Raw genomic sequence first — 16,841 nt, forward strand, 5'->3', positions numbered from 1 at the left:
CAACGTAGATTGAGATTGTTGATGATTCCCGGTTCAGGTCCAATGGGTGTGGGTGTCCCCGCGCGACTCTTGGTGTTTTCCTATTTCTATGGCGCTACTCTCACGCTGCCTGTGGCAAGATGGCGCCCAGAGCTGCGCGGGTGATTGGGAAGCCGCGAGGCTCCTCCCCGCATGCAGGACGCACGCGCATCTCTGCCTCTCTCACACGCCCGCCCAGCTGAGGGGAGGAGCGAGGCGCCTCCCGGCATGCAGCGCGCAGGGGGGCGTGGCTCTCCGGGGCTGCCTCACCTGCCCATTCGAGCGGCGGCGCAGAGCGGAGGAGGATGCAGCGCCTGCAGGTGGTTGTCGGGCACCTGACCGGGGGCGGCCGACCTGCCTCGTTGCGGGCCAGCCCCTGCCTGGGCTATTCTGGGGCCGCCCTCTCGGCGGCGGCGGCAGGCCCGGAGGATGTGGTGGTGGTCCACGGGCGGAGGACGCCCATCGCCAAGGCCAAGCGGGGCGGCTTCAAGGTAGTGGGCGAAGCGAGCAGGTGGGGAGGGTGAGGCGCAGGTGGGGGCGGCTGAGGCGATGCTGCAATGCTTTCAAGTTCTGTGCATTTTCGTAAGCTTGTGGGTTTTTTTTTTTTAAATATTTACAGCTCAGTTCATTTATTATTATTTCAAAAAGAATTACTTTTTATGTGCTTTTAGGTTTTTTTGCCTTTTATTTTAGAAGCATAAAATAGAGGCGGCAGGGTCATCTAGTCCAATCCCCCTGCAATGCAGGAACCACAACTAGATCAACTGAAGAAGTGTGCATGCACACGAAAGCTCATACCATGAACAAACTTAGTTGGGCTCTAAGGTGCTACTGGAAGGAATTTTTTTGTTTTGTTTAGATCAGATGTGATAGGCGTGAACTACTTTTTGTGGCTAGGAAAAGGAGATTGGGAGGTATGTGTGAAAAAGAGAGAAACAGAATGTAGAGGTAGAAGGGGCCACAATGGTCATCAAGTCCAAACTTTTTTTTCTCCAACGTGGGGCTCGAACCCACAGCCCTAAGGTTAAGAGTCACATTGTTAAGCACTGAGCTATCCCAGCAAAAATGAACTGCCAGAGCAAACACAGTGTCCGAAGTGGTTCCTTGACCGGCGCTCTCTTTTTATTAAGCTACTCAACAGATTATGGATTAATTTGTTGCAAGCCACCTTGAGGCCTGGTCCAGGGGTGCAGATGGTGGTGAAAAGTGGGATATAAGTAAACATTTGACAGATTTAGTGTACTTATATGCTGCTTTTCCGCAATGAGCTATGCCCAAACAACAGAATACAGAGCATTGAAAATACAATTGTGCAAAATACAAGACATTCCAGTAAACTCAAAAGTAGCAAAAATTAGCAATTTGGCACATGCCGAATGAATTCAATGCTACAAAAAGTAATTTTTTATAAGAGTCAAGGTTTAAGTACATAGTTACATAGCAAATCCCTTAGTGTGGGAAACACGCAAGAGAACAGAGTTTTCTGTTTCTTCCCCATCAAGGAAACTACACCTGATGAACTTCTTGCTGCGGTCATGACAGCTGTCCTTAAAGACCTAAATCTAAGCCCCGAGAAGCTGGGAGATATCTGTGTAGGTGAGTAATTTCCTTTGAAGTTGCATTGCTGTACATATTTCTGTTTCTGCCCCAGTTGTAACTGTAAATTCGTTAACCTTGTGCTATGGAATGATTGATACTTCCTGTCTGGGAAACGGGCTGTCATCTTTTTAAATGCTGACTTGTGCCTTCTTAAAAAAATAAATAAATCTGGAGATGGCATCTGAACTGCAGATAACAAAAGCAGATTAATCTCTTTGTACCTAGGGAATGTTCTCCAACCTGGAGCTGGAGCTTTAGTGGCAAGGATTGGACAATTTCTAAGGTGAACTTTGCTATTTAACACTCTTGATACCAGATAAGAAACATGTTAGAGATTGGGGCTGCCAGCTTTGGTAATGTTTGAGAGTGCGGAAGGAGTATTGCTACTTTGTCCTACTTTTGTGAACTTTGTCATGCATTGTGGGGCAGATAGGAGGTGTGGTGATAACTATCTCAGGTTCTCCACATGCCAAGAGGAAAATACTAAGGCGGGGAGGAGGAATACTGGGTGAGATGAAACTTGATAGTCACTCCACTGGCTAAGGAACAAGTGGAGTAACTTAAGTAATTAGTAACAAGTGTTAGTAACTTAAGTAATTCCAAGCTGGTTTAAAAGAGGCCAAGGGAAAGTGGTGTAATGGTTTAGGAATGTGCTGCTCTCTGTTTTGCCACCCCCCACCACAGGTGAGGCCTATATTGTCTACTTGACCTGTCTTTAAGAGGCTGGGCTATGAAACGGGGTTTGCACTTTAGAAAAAAAGATATGATTAGATGGCTTTTCACTTACAGATAATTGAGTGCTTACTCATAAAGAGTGACAACTAGTATCTTTTCTGGCGTCTCAGTCTAATAATGTGGCTCTCACTGTCCTGTGCCTCCATCAGGGTTTATTATTTGAGAAGGTTGCCCTTGGTCTTGATGAAAGTTTATGCATTGCGATTAAGTTTGTAACTCGTCCTTCAATGCAGAGGTCCCCAGGGCAGCAAACAACAGTACGTTAAAATACAACACATCACAAGGATACAAGAAAGGCGTTTGGTAATATTTTGGAAAATACTTCGCAAATTGGTTCAGTCAGGGCATGGTGATTAAGTCAGAGTCACGTTCTGCAAGCTGGTTTGCTATGCTTCCCCACCTCCCCAAGGCAGTTTGTGGTGGATCAGTGTTCTCCACTTTCTAGGGGCTTTTGAGTCTCAGCTGTAGCAGAGTTTGAGAAAGAGCTCAGCAGCAGGCCATGTGCATTGCATGCTACACATTTCCAGATAGGAAAAGACTATCTGCCTGACACCCTGGAAATCTGCTGTGTGGAACATTTGGCCCTCCAAGTGTTGCTGAACATAATGCCAGCAAGCATGGGTAATGGCCAGGGGTGGTGAGGATTGTATTTCAGCAACATCTGGAAGGCTAAAGGTTCTGCACATCTGGCATAGATTATACAAAGCTAGATGGTCCAATAGTCTGACTTGGTGTAAGTCAGATTTCTTGAACTATAATGTATAGATTGTAATCCCTCAAACTACACCAGATCCTTAGTCCCAATCTTCAGTGCGACTAAGGAGTCTTAAGTGGCTGGAATAGCTTATGTATCTTGCATTATCTTACTCTCAGCATAAATAGACCCTCAAAAGAATGACCCCATCCCTCTAAATTGGCATCTCTGAGAGGGGCTTCCAACTTTGTTTCTGTGCTAATTAATAATCTTGCGTGTGTCTTGTTTCAGTGGCATTCCGGAGACTGTACCAATATCATGCGTTAACAGGCAGTGCTCATCTGGGTTGCAGGCTCTGATCAATATAGCTGGTAAGAAAGGGGCTGACAACTGCGCTTCATGGCAAAAAGACATTAAAATTCTGCATTCAAAGTAAATTCTGCATTTCAGTAATTCTGATATGGTGTTGCTGTTAAGCATGGAATTTTCCTACTTTGTATCTTTGATCAATAGTTTAAGTTTTGCAGAGCCTGGATGGTGTGTTGTAATGTGATTGATGTGTATAAAAGGAATATATTGAGGCTGGGAGGAGAGGCACGGGTAGCAATACAGGATACAGAAGTTGTCTCCTTCCCCCACAAATGTTTTGGCAGGCTTTGCATGCACGCTTTCAAATACAATTTCACATTTAAGAACTTAAGACAAAACCCCAGATTCTCAGGAGTCTGTCTATTGTAGCAGATAAGGAGCTTGCCTCAAAATTCTGCACTTGCGGGTTTTCAGAGGCCTGGTTAGTCTTAGGGCTTTTGAAAGTCCTGTTCAAAGCAAGTGTCAGCTTGGCATGTGAAGACTTAAATTCCTGGAGCTGAACTTCCTGTGTTGTTTCTATATTGACTCCTGTTGATAGATGGGGTTAAGATTATTGGACCAATAAGTTTATTTCCATGAAGATCTGGGAGTGTTCATTTATTATTATTATTATTATTATTATTATTACTAATTACATTTCTATATTGCCCTTCAGCCAAGGATCACAGGGCAGTTTAGAATACAAACACAAAAACACATATCATAAAAACAAATACACACACATACACCTGGTTTTAAAATGCTGTAGATTGTTTAATTAGCCTGGGAGAAGAGGAATGTTTTTGCCTGGTGCCTAAAGATATGTAATGAAGGCATCAGGAGAGGCTCCTTGTAGTTAGTAGCTAAAGAAATCAACTTTACTGAAATTTGTAAATTCTTAATAACATTAACCAGGTTGGAGAATTAAGTGAAGCGTTTTAGTTCCCAGAATATGTAATCCCCATCTATCTGTGCAGTATTGGTGAGAGGGATGCTCACCAAGGTTGATCTTAAATTATTGCTTGTTTTATTTGTAGGTGGCATCAGAAATGGAGCTTACGACATGGGCTTGGCCTGTGGGTAAGATGAGTCTTTTCACGAACATCCCTTGCTAGTCTGTAACCTCAGTCACGTTCTCTTCACAGATCATATAGTATTTTATCGAGTGAGGCAGCTGGTACAGAAGGGGGAGCTTTTTTCATTCTGGCATTTTAGGAATGTAAAAACACCCTCCGTGTTTCATGCTAGCAATGGCGAAGCAATGTTTGCACTAGAATAAAACACCCAAATCCATTATGGAAACTTGTGGGTCTGATGCAACTTCCACTTTAATTTGATTTATAATTTACTTAGGGCGGTTCTAACGTTTACTTTATTCACGTTCTACTTAATCCTATTGACAGTTTCCCCCAGTGAAACTTGTGATTTGAGCCAGTGTGGTGTAGTGGTTAAGAGCGGTAGACTTGTAATCTGGTGAACCGGGTTCGCGTCTCCGCTCCTCCACATGCAGCTGCTGGGTGACCTTGGGCTAGTCACACTTCTCTGAAGTCTCTCAGCCCCACTCACCTCACAGAGTGTTTGTTGTGGGGGACGAAGGGAAAGGAGAATGTTAGCCGCTTTGAGACTCCTTCGGGTGGTGAACCCGTGAAGCGCTGTGCTCGAGCTTCTTAAGTGTTGGGGTGATCAAGTGGGTGTGGTGTTCAGACCTAGTGTAGGCCTCCTAGTCCTGAGCTTGCTGGTTGAGGTCATTCTTCAGGCTCCATTTTCAGTCCAACTTCGCAGGGCCTTTTGAAAGTGGGCTGCTTGCCTTTGGAGGTCCAAGCACTGCCACGCACAATTTCCTGAATACAGCGTAAAAGCCATTCCTGCAGGAGGATGTTTACATGTTTCAGCTTTATACTGCTTAGGATCACACCTTTGTTATAATCTAGGCGTCGTAGCTTGGTCTTAATTTTGCAGTGACATGTATGTGTTGCGAAAGCATAGCTTGCAAATGCTATGCCAGAAAAATGTAGGACAAAGGCTGATCTGGGATTCTGAAACCGAGCACTCTGACCTTCAGTTCCTGTTGAGCAATGCAGGCCAAGTGTTGCCACTTGTGAGTGGCTTTGCATTGATTTCTCTGGGAAAGACTCACTAAGCCCACTTTTAAAAACTATGTAGAGAATTGCTGTAGCTAATCTGCCTGCCTGCCTGGCAACATTGATCTGTTGTTTAATGCTATCAAGAGTTTAAAGTGTAGCCAGGAACTGCTCTTGCATCTGTACAGATTTCAGAACTGTTGACTTGGCAGATATGCTGCCCTTACAAATAAAAAGTGGTAGTTGATTCTTGTGAGTCGTAAACCTTTTGGTATCTTCTGTTTAGCCATATAAATGTTACATATACATATTGCATATCCAAAAAAGAAAAAGAGACTAGAAACAAAACAGTATCCAATAAACATCTCTGTAAGGAATACAAGCCGTCCTTTCTCCTATTAGTTATTTACTATAGGCTTTTTCTGTTTTTATAATTATAATATCTCCTCTTACAACTTCAGGCTCGACTCTGATTCGTATCTTGACTTCCCTCCCCCCTAAACAGTTCCCAATAAATCATATTTCTGTTGGTTTTCTGTTAGTAAGTCTGTGGAGAAACATACTGATTGCCTGTGGGATTTTAATCTACGCTGAGCCAAGCAAAGCGCTGGGAACCACCTTTTTCATGTAGTTTATAAAAACATCCCATTCTCTCCTCATTCTAACATTTGAGTGATTTCTTGTTGGTTCTGTGAGTTTAGCTAGTTCTAGATACTCACTTATGTTCTTCTTTTGTTGGCAATATGTTGCTTTTCGTATCTTCTGGTCTGGGGCTGACAAGTGAGACTGCAGACCTTAAAAACCTGCTCTTTGGCAAACCCATGGCTTCATTGGGTGGCTTATTAGTTTTGTGGAGGCTGTTTGGCAGCCAGTCTTGAGCCATGGACTATTCAGTCTGACTGCAAAGATGGCTGTCATAAAATCAGGGTATGGTGACATGCACAGCTTCTCTTGCTAAACACATATTTAAAGACTTGCATGTAAGAGCATTTCAGAAAATAATGCAAACGGCCTGTGCCCCAGCTGGTACAGAGTAAGACCTGAAGGCACATAAGATCTTTAATGCTATCCTTCAGCACACTGTTGCCTGGAAATAACTGATTTCAATAGGATCCTTCAGAGTTACCAATATAAATATAACTGAGGTGTAACAGTCTCTTTTTCAGAATTCTGACCTGATAGCACAGGACAGCTTTCCTCAGCCTGGTTGCTCCCTTAATGTTCTGGACTTTGGCTCCCATAAGGTCCAGAAAGCATGTTCTGAGTTTTAGTCCAAAATGTTTAGAGGACACCAATCCAAGGAAGGCTGGCAGAGATTGATACCGTTACAGTGGAGAAGTAGCATCTTATACATGTCTACCTGGAAGTAGTACAAGTTGAGTTCAGTGGGGTTTACTCTCTGGTAAGTGGGTATAAGATTGCTGCTTCAAGTGATTTTTCCAGATGGTCCAACAGGCACAATATATGTAGGCAGCGAGTTCATATTTTGATTATGTGCTATATATATTGTCAGGGATTTGCCTTTTCCTCGTGAGGAGAGCCCGGGCGGGAGTACTCCTTGCGGGGAGAGCGGGGAAGGTGATCCTGCTAGTGGGGAGGATCAGGGTAGGGAACCTCCTCGAGGGGAGGTCTTGCTCAGGTACAGGGAGCCCCAGCCACTGCTGTCATCTGACTCCTCTCAAAGCCCATCGCCAGAGCTCTCTCCCGCAGAAGAGGAGGAGGAGTCATCAAGAGTCAGGGATGCTGGGCAGAGACCCAGCAACGCCAGCCGAGGCAATCGGAGGGGGAGTTGCAGCTTCCGGCGCCAGCACAGCATCGGGGGGGGGGTCAGGGGACACAGAAGATGTCGTTTTAGGGTGCCAAGGCTTTGGTGCTGGGCAGGAAACAGGAGAGGGGCACTTCCGGATTCTGCAAGTGACTGAGCAGTCATGTTTTTAGCTAGCTCTGCACTGTAAATAGTTATGCACAATAAAGTAATCTCTAGTGTAAGAGGACTCTGTCGTTACTCATGAGCAACACCGTGGTGTACCCTGACACATTTTTATGTGTTCTTATGAAAACAGTTAGATATTTGTCTCTTTTCCTGATCCCTATATGGTTCTTTCATACAAATGATGTTCGCAAAAGTATTTCGATCTCTCTGTTTTTCCTCCAGAGTCGAAAGCATGTCTCTGCGTACCGTCGGCAATCCTGGGGACGTCAGTTCTCGTATGATGGACAACAGCAATGCCAGAGACTGTCTTATCCCAATGGGGTAGGCGTTTTTATCTCTTCTTATGGTTTTAGGGGGGCTTTCTTGATGCTACTTTCCATTTAAGTGAGTTTCTGAGAAATTGTTTGTGGTCACGTTTCTGGTAAAGCTGATGAACGGTGATAGAGGCAAGTAAAAGACATATAGCAAACATAACAGCAACTTGTGTACACACACCAATAAAAAGTCAAAAGTTTGCATGGAAGTTATGCATTTTGTATATAAGTTGAACAAAATCATCCGTTTTGCATGTGCTTGCCACTGGAGTAAGTTGTTTAAAGAAAGCAAAGACATGGTTGGTGTTTTCCCAACATTTTGGCAACTATGTTTAGGCTACTCCAGTTCGTCTCTCTTTTTGCTATTGTTTTGTTGACTACTGTATAATTATTTTGTTGCTGTGATTTTCACTTGTAATTTAAGAATTGGTATTGTTTTCAATGCTTTATGCAAACTGTTCTGAGGTCACTTTGTTACAGAAAGGAGTAATACAAAAGTGTTTAATAAATATGTCCTCTTCAGCTAGTTGGTCTATTTTCCCACCCCACTTCTTTTGATGTTTTTCACTGGGCATCGCTCACATACTTATAAGCTTAGCCTTGCAGTAATACGAACTGGAAGCTTGCTTTTTAAATAATGAAAGTTGTGATTTCTGGGGTGGTAGATCCTGAGCATGCATGATTCTGGACCACCTGGTTCTTTTGAAAGTCACATTGGTTCCTTCACTTTCCTTAGAGAGACAAATAGGCTCTGAACCAGTGGATTAATCCACCTGATAGCTTATCTTGTTTTTCAGAATAACCTCAGAGAATGTAGCTGAAAGGTTTAACGTCACCCGGAAAAAGCAAGATGCCTTTGCCTTGGCTTCTCAGCAAAAGTAAGTGGTTGCTTTTCTCCTCCAGCTCCCAAAGAAATGAACTTTGGCTCTTTCCCACTTAGAAGCTGCCTGATTTCTGTGTCCACAGCCAGTTTGCCACAGCCACTGCTTACGGTTCACCAGCATCCCAAAGACAGAGCAGCTTATTGAATCCAGCTTTTCTTAGTACAGTCGTACCTTGGAAGTCAAATGGAATCCGTTCAGAAACCAAAGCACGGCTTCTGATTGGCTGCAGGGAGCTCCTGCAATCTATTGGAAGCTGCGGAAGCCCCGTCGGATGTTCGGCTTCCAAAAATTGTTTACAAACCAGAACTTCCGGGTTTGCAGCATTTGGGAGCCAAAATGTTCGAGGACTAAGCTGTTTGAAAACCAAGGTGCGACTATACTATGTTTTGGCAAATACAGCATTAAATCATGCTGTGTCATTCCTTCGAAATAACCTGTTTGGTTCAATGGTTTATCCAGGTTTCCTTCCTGCCTGATGATACAACATAGTGGCTCGCAGCAGGTTCTTCGCTTGTTCGTTGTGTGCCAAGTGCGTAGTTGGGGAAGTCGCTTCCAAGCCAGATGCCCTTTAGAACTTGGCCTTCCTCCCAGGGAATTCAAGGTTCAAGCCTTTCTCCTTGCCATTGCTATGGCACCACCAATCATAGCAGTTCATGCATTAACACCCTCCCTCTTGCTTGCTTGCGCTGGGGGGGGGCGTTCTGATATGCACGGAGGGGAAATAATGTCTTCCTGCTCACCCCATTCTCCTCAGTTTGACTTATGTTCTGGTAGGAACTCCAGAAACTGCATTCACACCAATTCATTCCATTGGTCCTGCCAGCTCAGTAATAGCTACACTGAATCTGGTTCTCTCGGGCTTCAAGCATAGCTCTTTTCCCAACTGTACTAAGGAGTTGGTAGGAACCTGGGCTTTACTGCCTTTTCTGGTGTGCGTCAAACGTTGTGTGGCTTAGCTGGCTTGATTCATGCGCTGCTGCTTGCTCTGCAGGCACAGGAATTCAGTGCCACCTACTCTCCAAATGTAAGACATTATCGCTTGGGTTCTGCACCTTGATCGGACTGTGCCTTTGAGCCACTTAATTGAAGTCTTTCAGTTCTGCCTAGGAAGACAAATGTTTCGTATCTTCCCTGGCACGAGCAGATGCTATGGTGCTAGTTTTGGCTTGTATGCAGAACATGGAAGGCATCAGTCTTAATGGATCAGCCTTTGCTGCAGTGTGGGGCTGTAAACGTTTGTAGACCTGTTTGTGTTTGTCTTAGGTTTGGATGCAAACTTGTCATCCTGTCAGATGGAAGAGCTTTGTGGAACCTGTGCAGGCTCAAATGGTCAAGGACGGGAGTCAGCAACCTTTTTCAGCCGTGGGCTGGTCCACCATCCCTCAGACCATGTGGTGGGCCGGACTGTATTTTGAAAAAGAAATATGAACGGATTCCTATGCCCCACAAATAACCCAGAGATGCATTTTAAATAAAAGGGCATATTCTAATCATGTAAAAACACGCTGATTCCCAGACTGTCCTGAGAAGGCAATTGGGCCGCATCCGGCCCACAGGCCTTAGGTTGCCTACCCCTAGTCAAGGATCATCTAATAAACTGCCAAAGTCTAGCATCTCAAGTGCCAATGTTTGAGACTAGGAATAGAGTGTTTGTGTAAAGTCAGATCTTCCTCAGTCTCACATAAAGATCCTCATGAAACACCATTGAAATGGGCAGAAACCTTGCATTCAAATGGAAGGGGTGCCAGAGCAGCAAACATTGCTTGGACTCCTCTTATAGCAAGCATGGACAACTCCTTCTGCTCCTTTCCTGTGCTAGCATTGGTGACGTCATTTAAATGTCTTTCATACAGCTTGTGGAACACACACTCTTATTTTGTGGCTTCACCCTGTGCTTAGTACTGTACACAGCCACGTTCTGAAAAACATTGTGCAAAAAAGTACATTTGTGCTTCCAGAGCAGCTCGAGCCCAGCAGATGGGGTGGTTTAAAGATGAGATTGTCCCTGTCACCACCACCTTCACAGATGACCAGGGCCAAGAGAAGACGATCACTGTGCTCCAAGATGAAGGGGTCAGGCCAAGCACCACGCTGGAGGGGTTGGCGAAGCTGAAGCCGGCCTTCAAGGAGAATGGGACCACAACCGCTGGTAAGCGCCAGGAGCAGATGCTGAATTAACAGGCGATGAAGCAACTGCAGGCATTTGTAATTTATGCCAAGGAGTCTTCTCTATTTGCAGTTAGGCACTTCAGTGAAACGTGCCGGTTCAGTCTTGTTGATTTGGCTGTTAATTACAAAATGCTTAGTAGCTACAAGATGCAAAGTGCTGTTAACAGCAAAGCGAGAAAAGCCAGTTTGAAATAATTAATGAAGCCACAGTGGTGACTTGCGTTTGGAAGGAGCCATAGCTGAGTGGTGGAATGCATCATTTATACTCTATAGCAGGGATTCCCATACTTGGGTTTCCAGCTGTTTGGGGGCTACAACTCCTATCATCCCTAGCTAGCAGCACCCAGTGGTCAGGGATGATGGGAATTGTAGTCCAAAACAGCTGGAGACCCAAGTTTGGGAAATACTGCTCTAGAACTGCCCCTTGCATCTCCATCTTAATAGGATCAGGTTGTGGGAAAGGTTGCTGCCAATCAGAGTGGACAATACTGGGTTCTATGGGCAGATTGCCTGACCTGTTATAAGGCACCTTCCTAATTCCTACCCATAATCTAGAAAGGGTTGTTTCTTTTATTATACTTAAGGAAACATAATAAAATTTCTCTTAAATGGGTTGTTATTAATGGTGGAAGCTTGTGTGCATGTTTGAAGCGGGGTTGTGGGAAATAAATGAGATATTAGTTGGGAAGGGTAGGCAACAATTCCTAAACATTGCAGAGTTCTGCATAGAGAGTTGGAAGAGACCACAAGGGCCATCCAGTCCAACCCCCTGCCAAGCAGGAAACACCATCAAAGCATTCCTGACAGATGGCTGTCAAGCCTCCGCTTAAAGACCTCCAAAGAAGGAGACTCCACCACACTCCTTGGCAGCAAATTCCACTGTCGAACAGCTCTTACCGCCAGGAAGTTCTTCCTAATGTTTAGGTGGAATCTTCTCTCTTGTAGTTTGAATCCATTGCCCCGTGTCCGCTTCTCAATCCGTATCGGATTATAGGATTCCCACATTTGGAAACCAGCAAAAGAGAAAATAAGTGGTACTGTGGTACCTCGGGTTAAGAACTTAAGAAGTGGTACCTCAGGTTAAGAACAGTTTCAAGTTAAGGTCCGTTCTTAACTTGAAACTGTTCTTAACCTGAGGTACCACTTTAGCTAGTGGGGCCTGCCGCTGCGCCGCCGTTGTGCGATTTCTGTTGTCATCCTGAAGCAAAGTTCTTAACCCGAGGTACTATTTCTGGGTTAGCAGAGTCTGTAACCCGAGATACTGCTGTATATTGATCCTCTCTGAAGGCTGTTGGTTAGTCCTGCTCTGAATAGCTGCCAGCACCCCTAGTTGCTGCAAATGAATCCCTGTTGTTGCTGGATTTCTGTGTCAAGAGATCACCACTACAGGCAGTAGAAACTCCTGTGACCCCATTAACTTAGGCCTGCAGATGGCTGGGAACAGACCTAGTCTGAATCTTTTTTTCTTTTTCTTTTTCAGAGTTGTGTCATAACTAACAGGTTTGTGCTGGGCTCGCCACCATTCTGTGTAACAAAACTTGCCTCACAATGCTGAAACCTGAAATCTCTCGCCACAGGTAATTCCAGCCAAGTCAGTGACGGCGCTGCTGCGGTTCTCCTGGCCAAACGTTCCAGAGCTTCCCAGCTGGGCCTCCCCATCCTCGGGGTGCTGAGGTCGTGTGCAATAGTTGGCGTTCCGCCTGATGTCATGGGCATAGGACCAGCCTATGCCATTCCGGTGGCGTTGGAAAAGGCTGGTAAGTTAACCTCGGGCCGGGGTTGCCATCCTTTTGGGGCCAATGGGCATATTTTGGATTTTGAGTAAGTGCTGTGGGCACCAGTCACAAAAGGGCTGCCGTGGAGCATGGCATGACACACAAAATGGAGAGGGTATGGCCTTTGCCGCTGTCCACCCCCCACCCAGAAAACCTGAGGTTGCAGTAGGAAGTCCACTGTATCCTGCTGGTGGGGATCACGAATATTAATTTCATCAACACACTGTGATGCCACTGATACCTAGTAACAAGGAGAATTTACCAGTAGCAGGAAAAATACAGGTGACTACTTCACTCACCCTCGTCCACATACCTCACACAAACAAACCACGGACACACAAGCATCTCTAACTCTTGCACACACACTTCAGATATTTCTCCCAAGTTCATTCTCCCTCTCCCTCCCCATGTTCATATTTCCCTCCCATACCTTTTGCGGGGATGAGTCAAACACTGAAAGGGTGGAGCAGGCTAATTTCACAATGAATTGCAACAGTGGTGTTACGAATATTAACTGGAAAGGCTTACTTTGGCATCTTCTCTCGCTCGAACGTGCAGGTTTGACTGTGAAAGATGTTGACATATTTGAAATCAACGAGGCCTTTGCTAGCCAGGTGAGATTTTCCTATTTTGTTGCACTTCATTTTTAGGGTGGGGTAGGGAGAAGCCCTTTTCTCTGTATTGGGACCAAATGGATTTAGGTTTCTTCCGGAGGTGATAGGCTTAGGTTGAAAGCAAAAGGGCTCATCACTTCTCTTGCAATGCATCTGTATTAAAAGCATCTTGGATAGGTAGATGAAAAATGTCAAAAAATAAGGGCTTTCTAGTTGCAATAATTAAGAGGTAGATTGCATTTAAGGTTCTCATAGCCCCTGGATAATGGGCGTCCAATACTTCAGGCCCACGCGTAATAGTTCCTGCATGCCCCATTCTACACACAGCCTGGGCTGAAAACGTGTGCCCCTATCCTTTATCAGGCTATTTGTTCTTCCTTGCAGCATCCCCTGCCATAGTCTCCCTTGATCTTACCCAACCGATTTGGCTTGAATTGGACTACGGGGCTTTAAGCAGTGGCATTTCAGTGCTGTGTGAAACCAGTTCACACAGTGTTGCTGCAATTTACCCACCCTTCCCCATGGAACCCCTTTCAGGGCACTGGAAGTGGCAGAGGCGGCGGCAGCAGCACTGTGATGAGGGTGCAAGAATGGGTTTCACGCAAGAGCTCTTTGCTGCTGTGAGAGTTTTAATTGAAGGTCCACCCTCAGCATTGGGAACTGAACATCCTACTTCCAGTTAAACATGCTCCCCACTTTTAATATTGTTAATTTGCACCAGGACTTTGCACCAGAAGTAGAATACCATTCCCTGTGGTGTTCACTTGGCAAATGAGAGGAGGTGGTGGATTGAACCCACAGTCCCCTTCCCCCAGCTTTCTGTTTTGAGGAGACTGTGGAGTGGCAGCTGGTCCTCTAGGTCGGGAACTTCTTGGAACTGCATTTATTTTTGTCATTCCAGGGATGTTTCTGCTAGTCGGGCTGGAGGGATAGGGTAGAGTGTCCCTTCCTCACCACTCCTTGTACATCCCTCCCAAAGCTTTGACATTTATAATGCGGTGTGAGTAGTAGAAATCCAGGACATACCGTGGGGGTGCTCATATTCTTTGGTCATGCCTTTATTCAGGTAATTCTAGTGCTCACCTAGCTTGCTTTGTTACACGCAGAGACGGAGAAAATAGGAACAGGAGACTTGTGTAACTCTACTCAGTTGCTTTAAAATGTTGAATCTCCTTAAGAAGTCTTAAGGTGGGAGATTCAGATGTTGAGACCCCTGACTAAGTGGAGGTGACACTGACTGTGGTGTTTCTGCAGGCTGTCTACTGTGTGGAGAAGCTAGGCATCCCCATGGAGAAGGTCAATCCCCTTGGTGGGGCCATTGCTTTGGGGCACCCTCTGGGCTGCACTGGGGCGCGGCAGGTGGTCACTCTGCTCAACGAGCTCAAGCGTAGGGGGAAGAGGTGAGTGTGGAGTCGCCTGCATTAACTCTTAACTTTGGAGTATGTATTGATGCTGCACGTTGCTAAACAAAGACATACTTTTTTATGCCCTTAGTGCTGGAGGGGGTTGCACAGGTGGTTTCTCAACTGGAGAAACTTGTTCAGGAGTTAGAACTATCGCAAAACTTTCTTATGCAAGTTCTAACTGGCAGAAAGAAATTTAAGACACTGTTGAATTGTTGGTGTTAGTGCCTTTTGGAGCAGACTTTTTGATTGGTCCCTGCCACTCCTCCTTAAACATGCAATCCAAGTGTACTGTTAGGTGTTCACTGCAGTAGAACCTATTTCTCTCTCCCTCCCCAAATCTCAGTAACTCAAATGATTTTGAAAGCAACTTCCCCCAATCTTTGGGTGGCCAAGATGTGCATGCTCTCATTTTTTTCTCATACACTGCTTTGAGTATGTCGAAGCAGTAAATCATACAGAGGCACATCAGGCAGGGGTGAGTACCTCTGAATAAATCTAGCTCCTGCATCCCACAGTTTAGGAATACTGGGCTGAAGTATCTCAGGTGGCTGGAACTGCATTCAGCTGCCATTGTGCCAGTTGTCATGTAGGGCAGAAGAGTTAGCTGGTTTTAGTCTGTGTTGCAAATTCTGACCTGTGTGACCATGAATCAGGGTATGAGTTCAAATGAAACATGTCAGATGAAACTGGAGAATGCAAACAAGAGTTAGGCACTAACTTGTGTCCTTCTTTCAGAGGATATGGCGTGGTCTCCATGTGCATTGGAACAGGGATGGGAGCAGCAGCGGTGTTCGAGTACCCTGGGAAGTGAACAGAACTCTGGCCTGCTTAACAGCTGGAAGTTTCCAGCACCTCCCCCCCAAAATGATTCATGAATCGGTCCAATGAAAAGACGCTCAGTATGTAGCCTGCAGGTGGGATACACTCATCCCTGTTTGCAGCCTTCCAGCTAAATCTTGCACTGGGATGGCATGCTCCTCCTACAAGACAGGCTTGACCTGTGGGGCAGAACCATTTGAGTACCCGTTCCTGGGGGAATTCTGCCCAAAGGGACTAATCGTATATTTGGGAGCAGGCTCCAGTAGCACTGGCTTCTTCATTTAGCCAGCCTAACTCTGCGAGACAAGAGTCAGTCAGTAGAGGTCCTCTTAGGACTGACTGATAAAAGGCACAGGTTGATGTAGCGCTGTTGAAACAGAGGAGGGTTGTGGCTTTGCTTTGCTTAGGGAACTTCTATGGGAAGGTGACTTAATAACTGGAGTTCAAAAGCTTACCTTTGGTGGCTGCAAGTGCCTCCCCTCCAATATTATGCCAGGTCAGAAGTTTACACTGATCATTAAGGATTTTAACCAATTAATTAAATTCAATTAATGAAAACCTCAGTATAGCTGCCTTTGCGAGACACCCAGTGTCAGAACTTGAGCCTTTAATAGCAACTAAATAATAAAAGTTTTCTAATAACTACTGTTTTCTAGTCCTGATTTATAAAAATGCACTAGCTCGCCTCTCTTAGGATCCTACTAAAATTCTGTTTTAAATTTGATGGCTCAGCTTCTTAATTCAGAAATCAAGCCTTCACACTCAAGTCAACAGAAATAATGGCCTTTTATTTTCTACTGTACATCACCAAAACTGGATAAAGCTACTTACAGCCACCTACAGCGGCAGCTTCAGCTGCACCTGCTGGAAAACTGGTTGGGCGATTTACGTTTTGCGCATTTCTTCATACTTCTCATCGTAAGATCCTTTTCCCCGGACGTAGAGCAGGCAGGGTGCCTCTCCCAGCATCCCAACAACTGTGATTGTGGTTTGATATTCCACGTCCTCCCTGTTTAAAGGGAAAGAAACACAATCCAGGAAGGTGGGTGGAGGCCTGCTAGTCTTAGAGCTGCTTCCTAGTGGTGATGTCACGCCACGCACATTTAAACTCCCCTTCCAGAGGGATCTGCAGCCACAAACACAGATGCAGCCCTGAATGTATGCAGTTACTCTATATTATGGAAGGTAGAAGTAGCAGGATCAAGCTCTTGCTTACTTAATTTATGTGGTACTCTGTCAGTTAAAATCTTGCAACTGTATGCCAGCTGTGTTGCACTCCTGATTTTAACCCCCCCCCCCACACACACACAAGTGGATAAAGAAAACTTGCTGCTGTATCTGCCTCAAGTCTTTTAGGGCAGAGCTAACTCGCCTTCCAGAGGTTGCTGGAAACGACTTCAGAATCCAACATCTGGAGGTGGCAAAGGTTAGTAACCCTTGTTTTTGGAGTCG

At 45.2% G+C, this 16,841-nt stretch overlaps 2 protein-coding genes across 2 annotated transcripts in view; one reads left to right on the forward strand and one right to left on the reverse strand.

Moving 5' to 3' along the window:
* Nucleotides 1-301: 301 nt before the first annotated feature.
* On the forward strand, nucleotides 302-16,035 carry ACAA1 (acetyl-CoA acyltransferase 1). The gene is made up of 12 exons (XM_033164883.1): nucleotides 302-509; nucleotides 1,521-1,614; nucleotides 1,843-1,900; nucleotides 3,338-3,417; nucleotides 4,432-4,474; nucleotides 7,631-7,729; nucleotides 8,520-8,600; nucleotides 10,565-10,755; nucleotides 12,353-12,532; nucleotides 13,109-13,164; nucleotides 14,419-14,564; nucleotides 15,306-16,035. Exons 1-12 carry the CDS (start codon nucleotides 324-326, stop codon nucleotides 15,379-15,381), a joined length of 1,290 nt encoding a protein of 429 aa, XP_033020774.1. The 5' UTR covers nucleotides 302-323; the 3' UTR covers nucleotides 15,382-16,035.
* A 202-nt stretch (nucleotides 16,036-16,237) lies between these two features.
* DLEC1 (DLEC1 cilia and flagella associated protein) overlaps nucleotides 16,238-16,841 on the reverse strand; it is a 45,859-nt gene continuing 45,255 nt past the window's right edge. The window contains exon 39 of the mRNA XM_033165990.1: nucleotides 16,238-16,398. Coding sequence (XP_033021881.1) covers nucleotides 16,275-16,398 — 124 coding nt within the window. The 3' untranslated portion in view covers nucleotides 16,238-16,274. The remainder of the gene's footprint in view (nucleotides 16,399-16,841) is intronic.

This window comes from Lacerta agilis, chromosome 12, assembly GCF_009819535.1.
Source record: "Lacerta agilis isolate rLacAgi1 chromosome 12, rLacAgi1.pri, whole genome shotgun sequence".
Taxonomy (NCBI): domain Eukaryota; kingdom Metazoa; phylum Chordata; class Lepidosauria; order Squamata; family Lacertidae; genus Lacerta; species Lacerta agilis.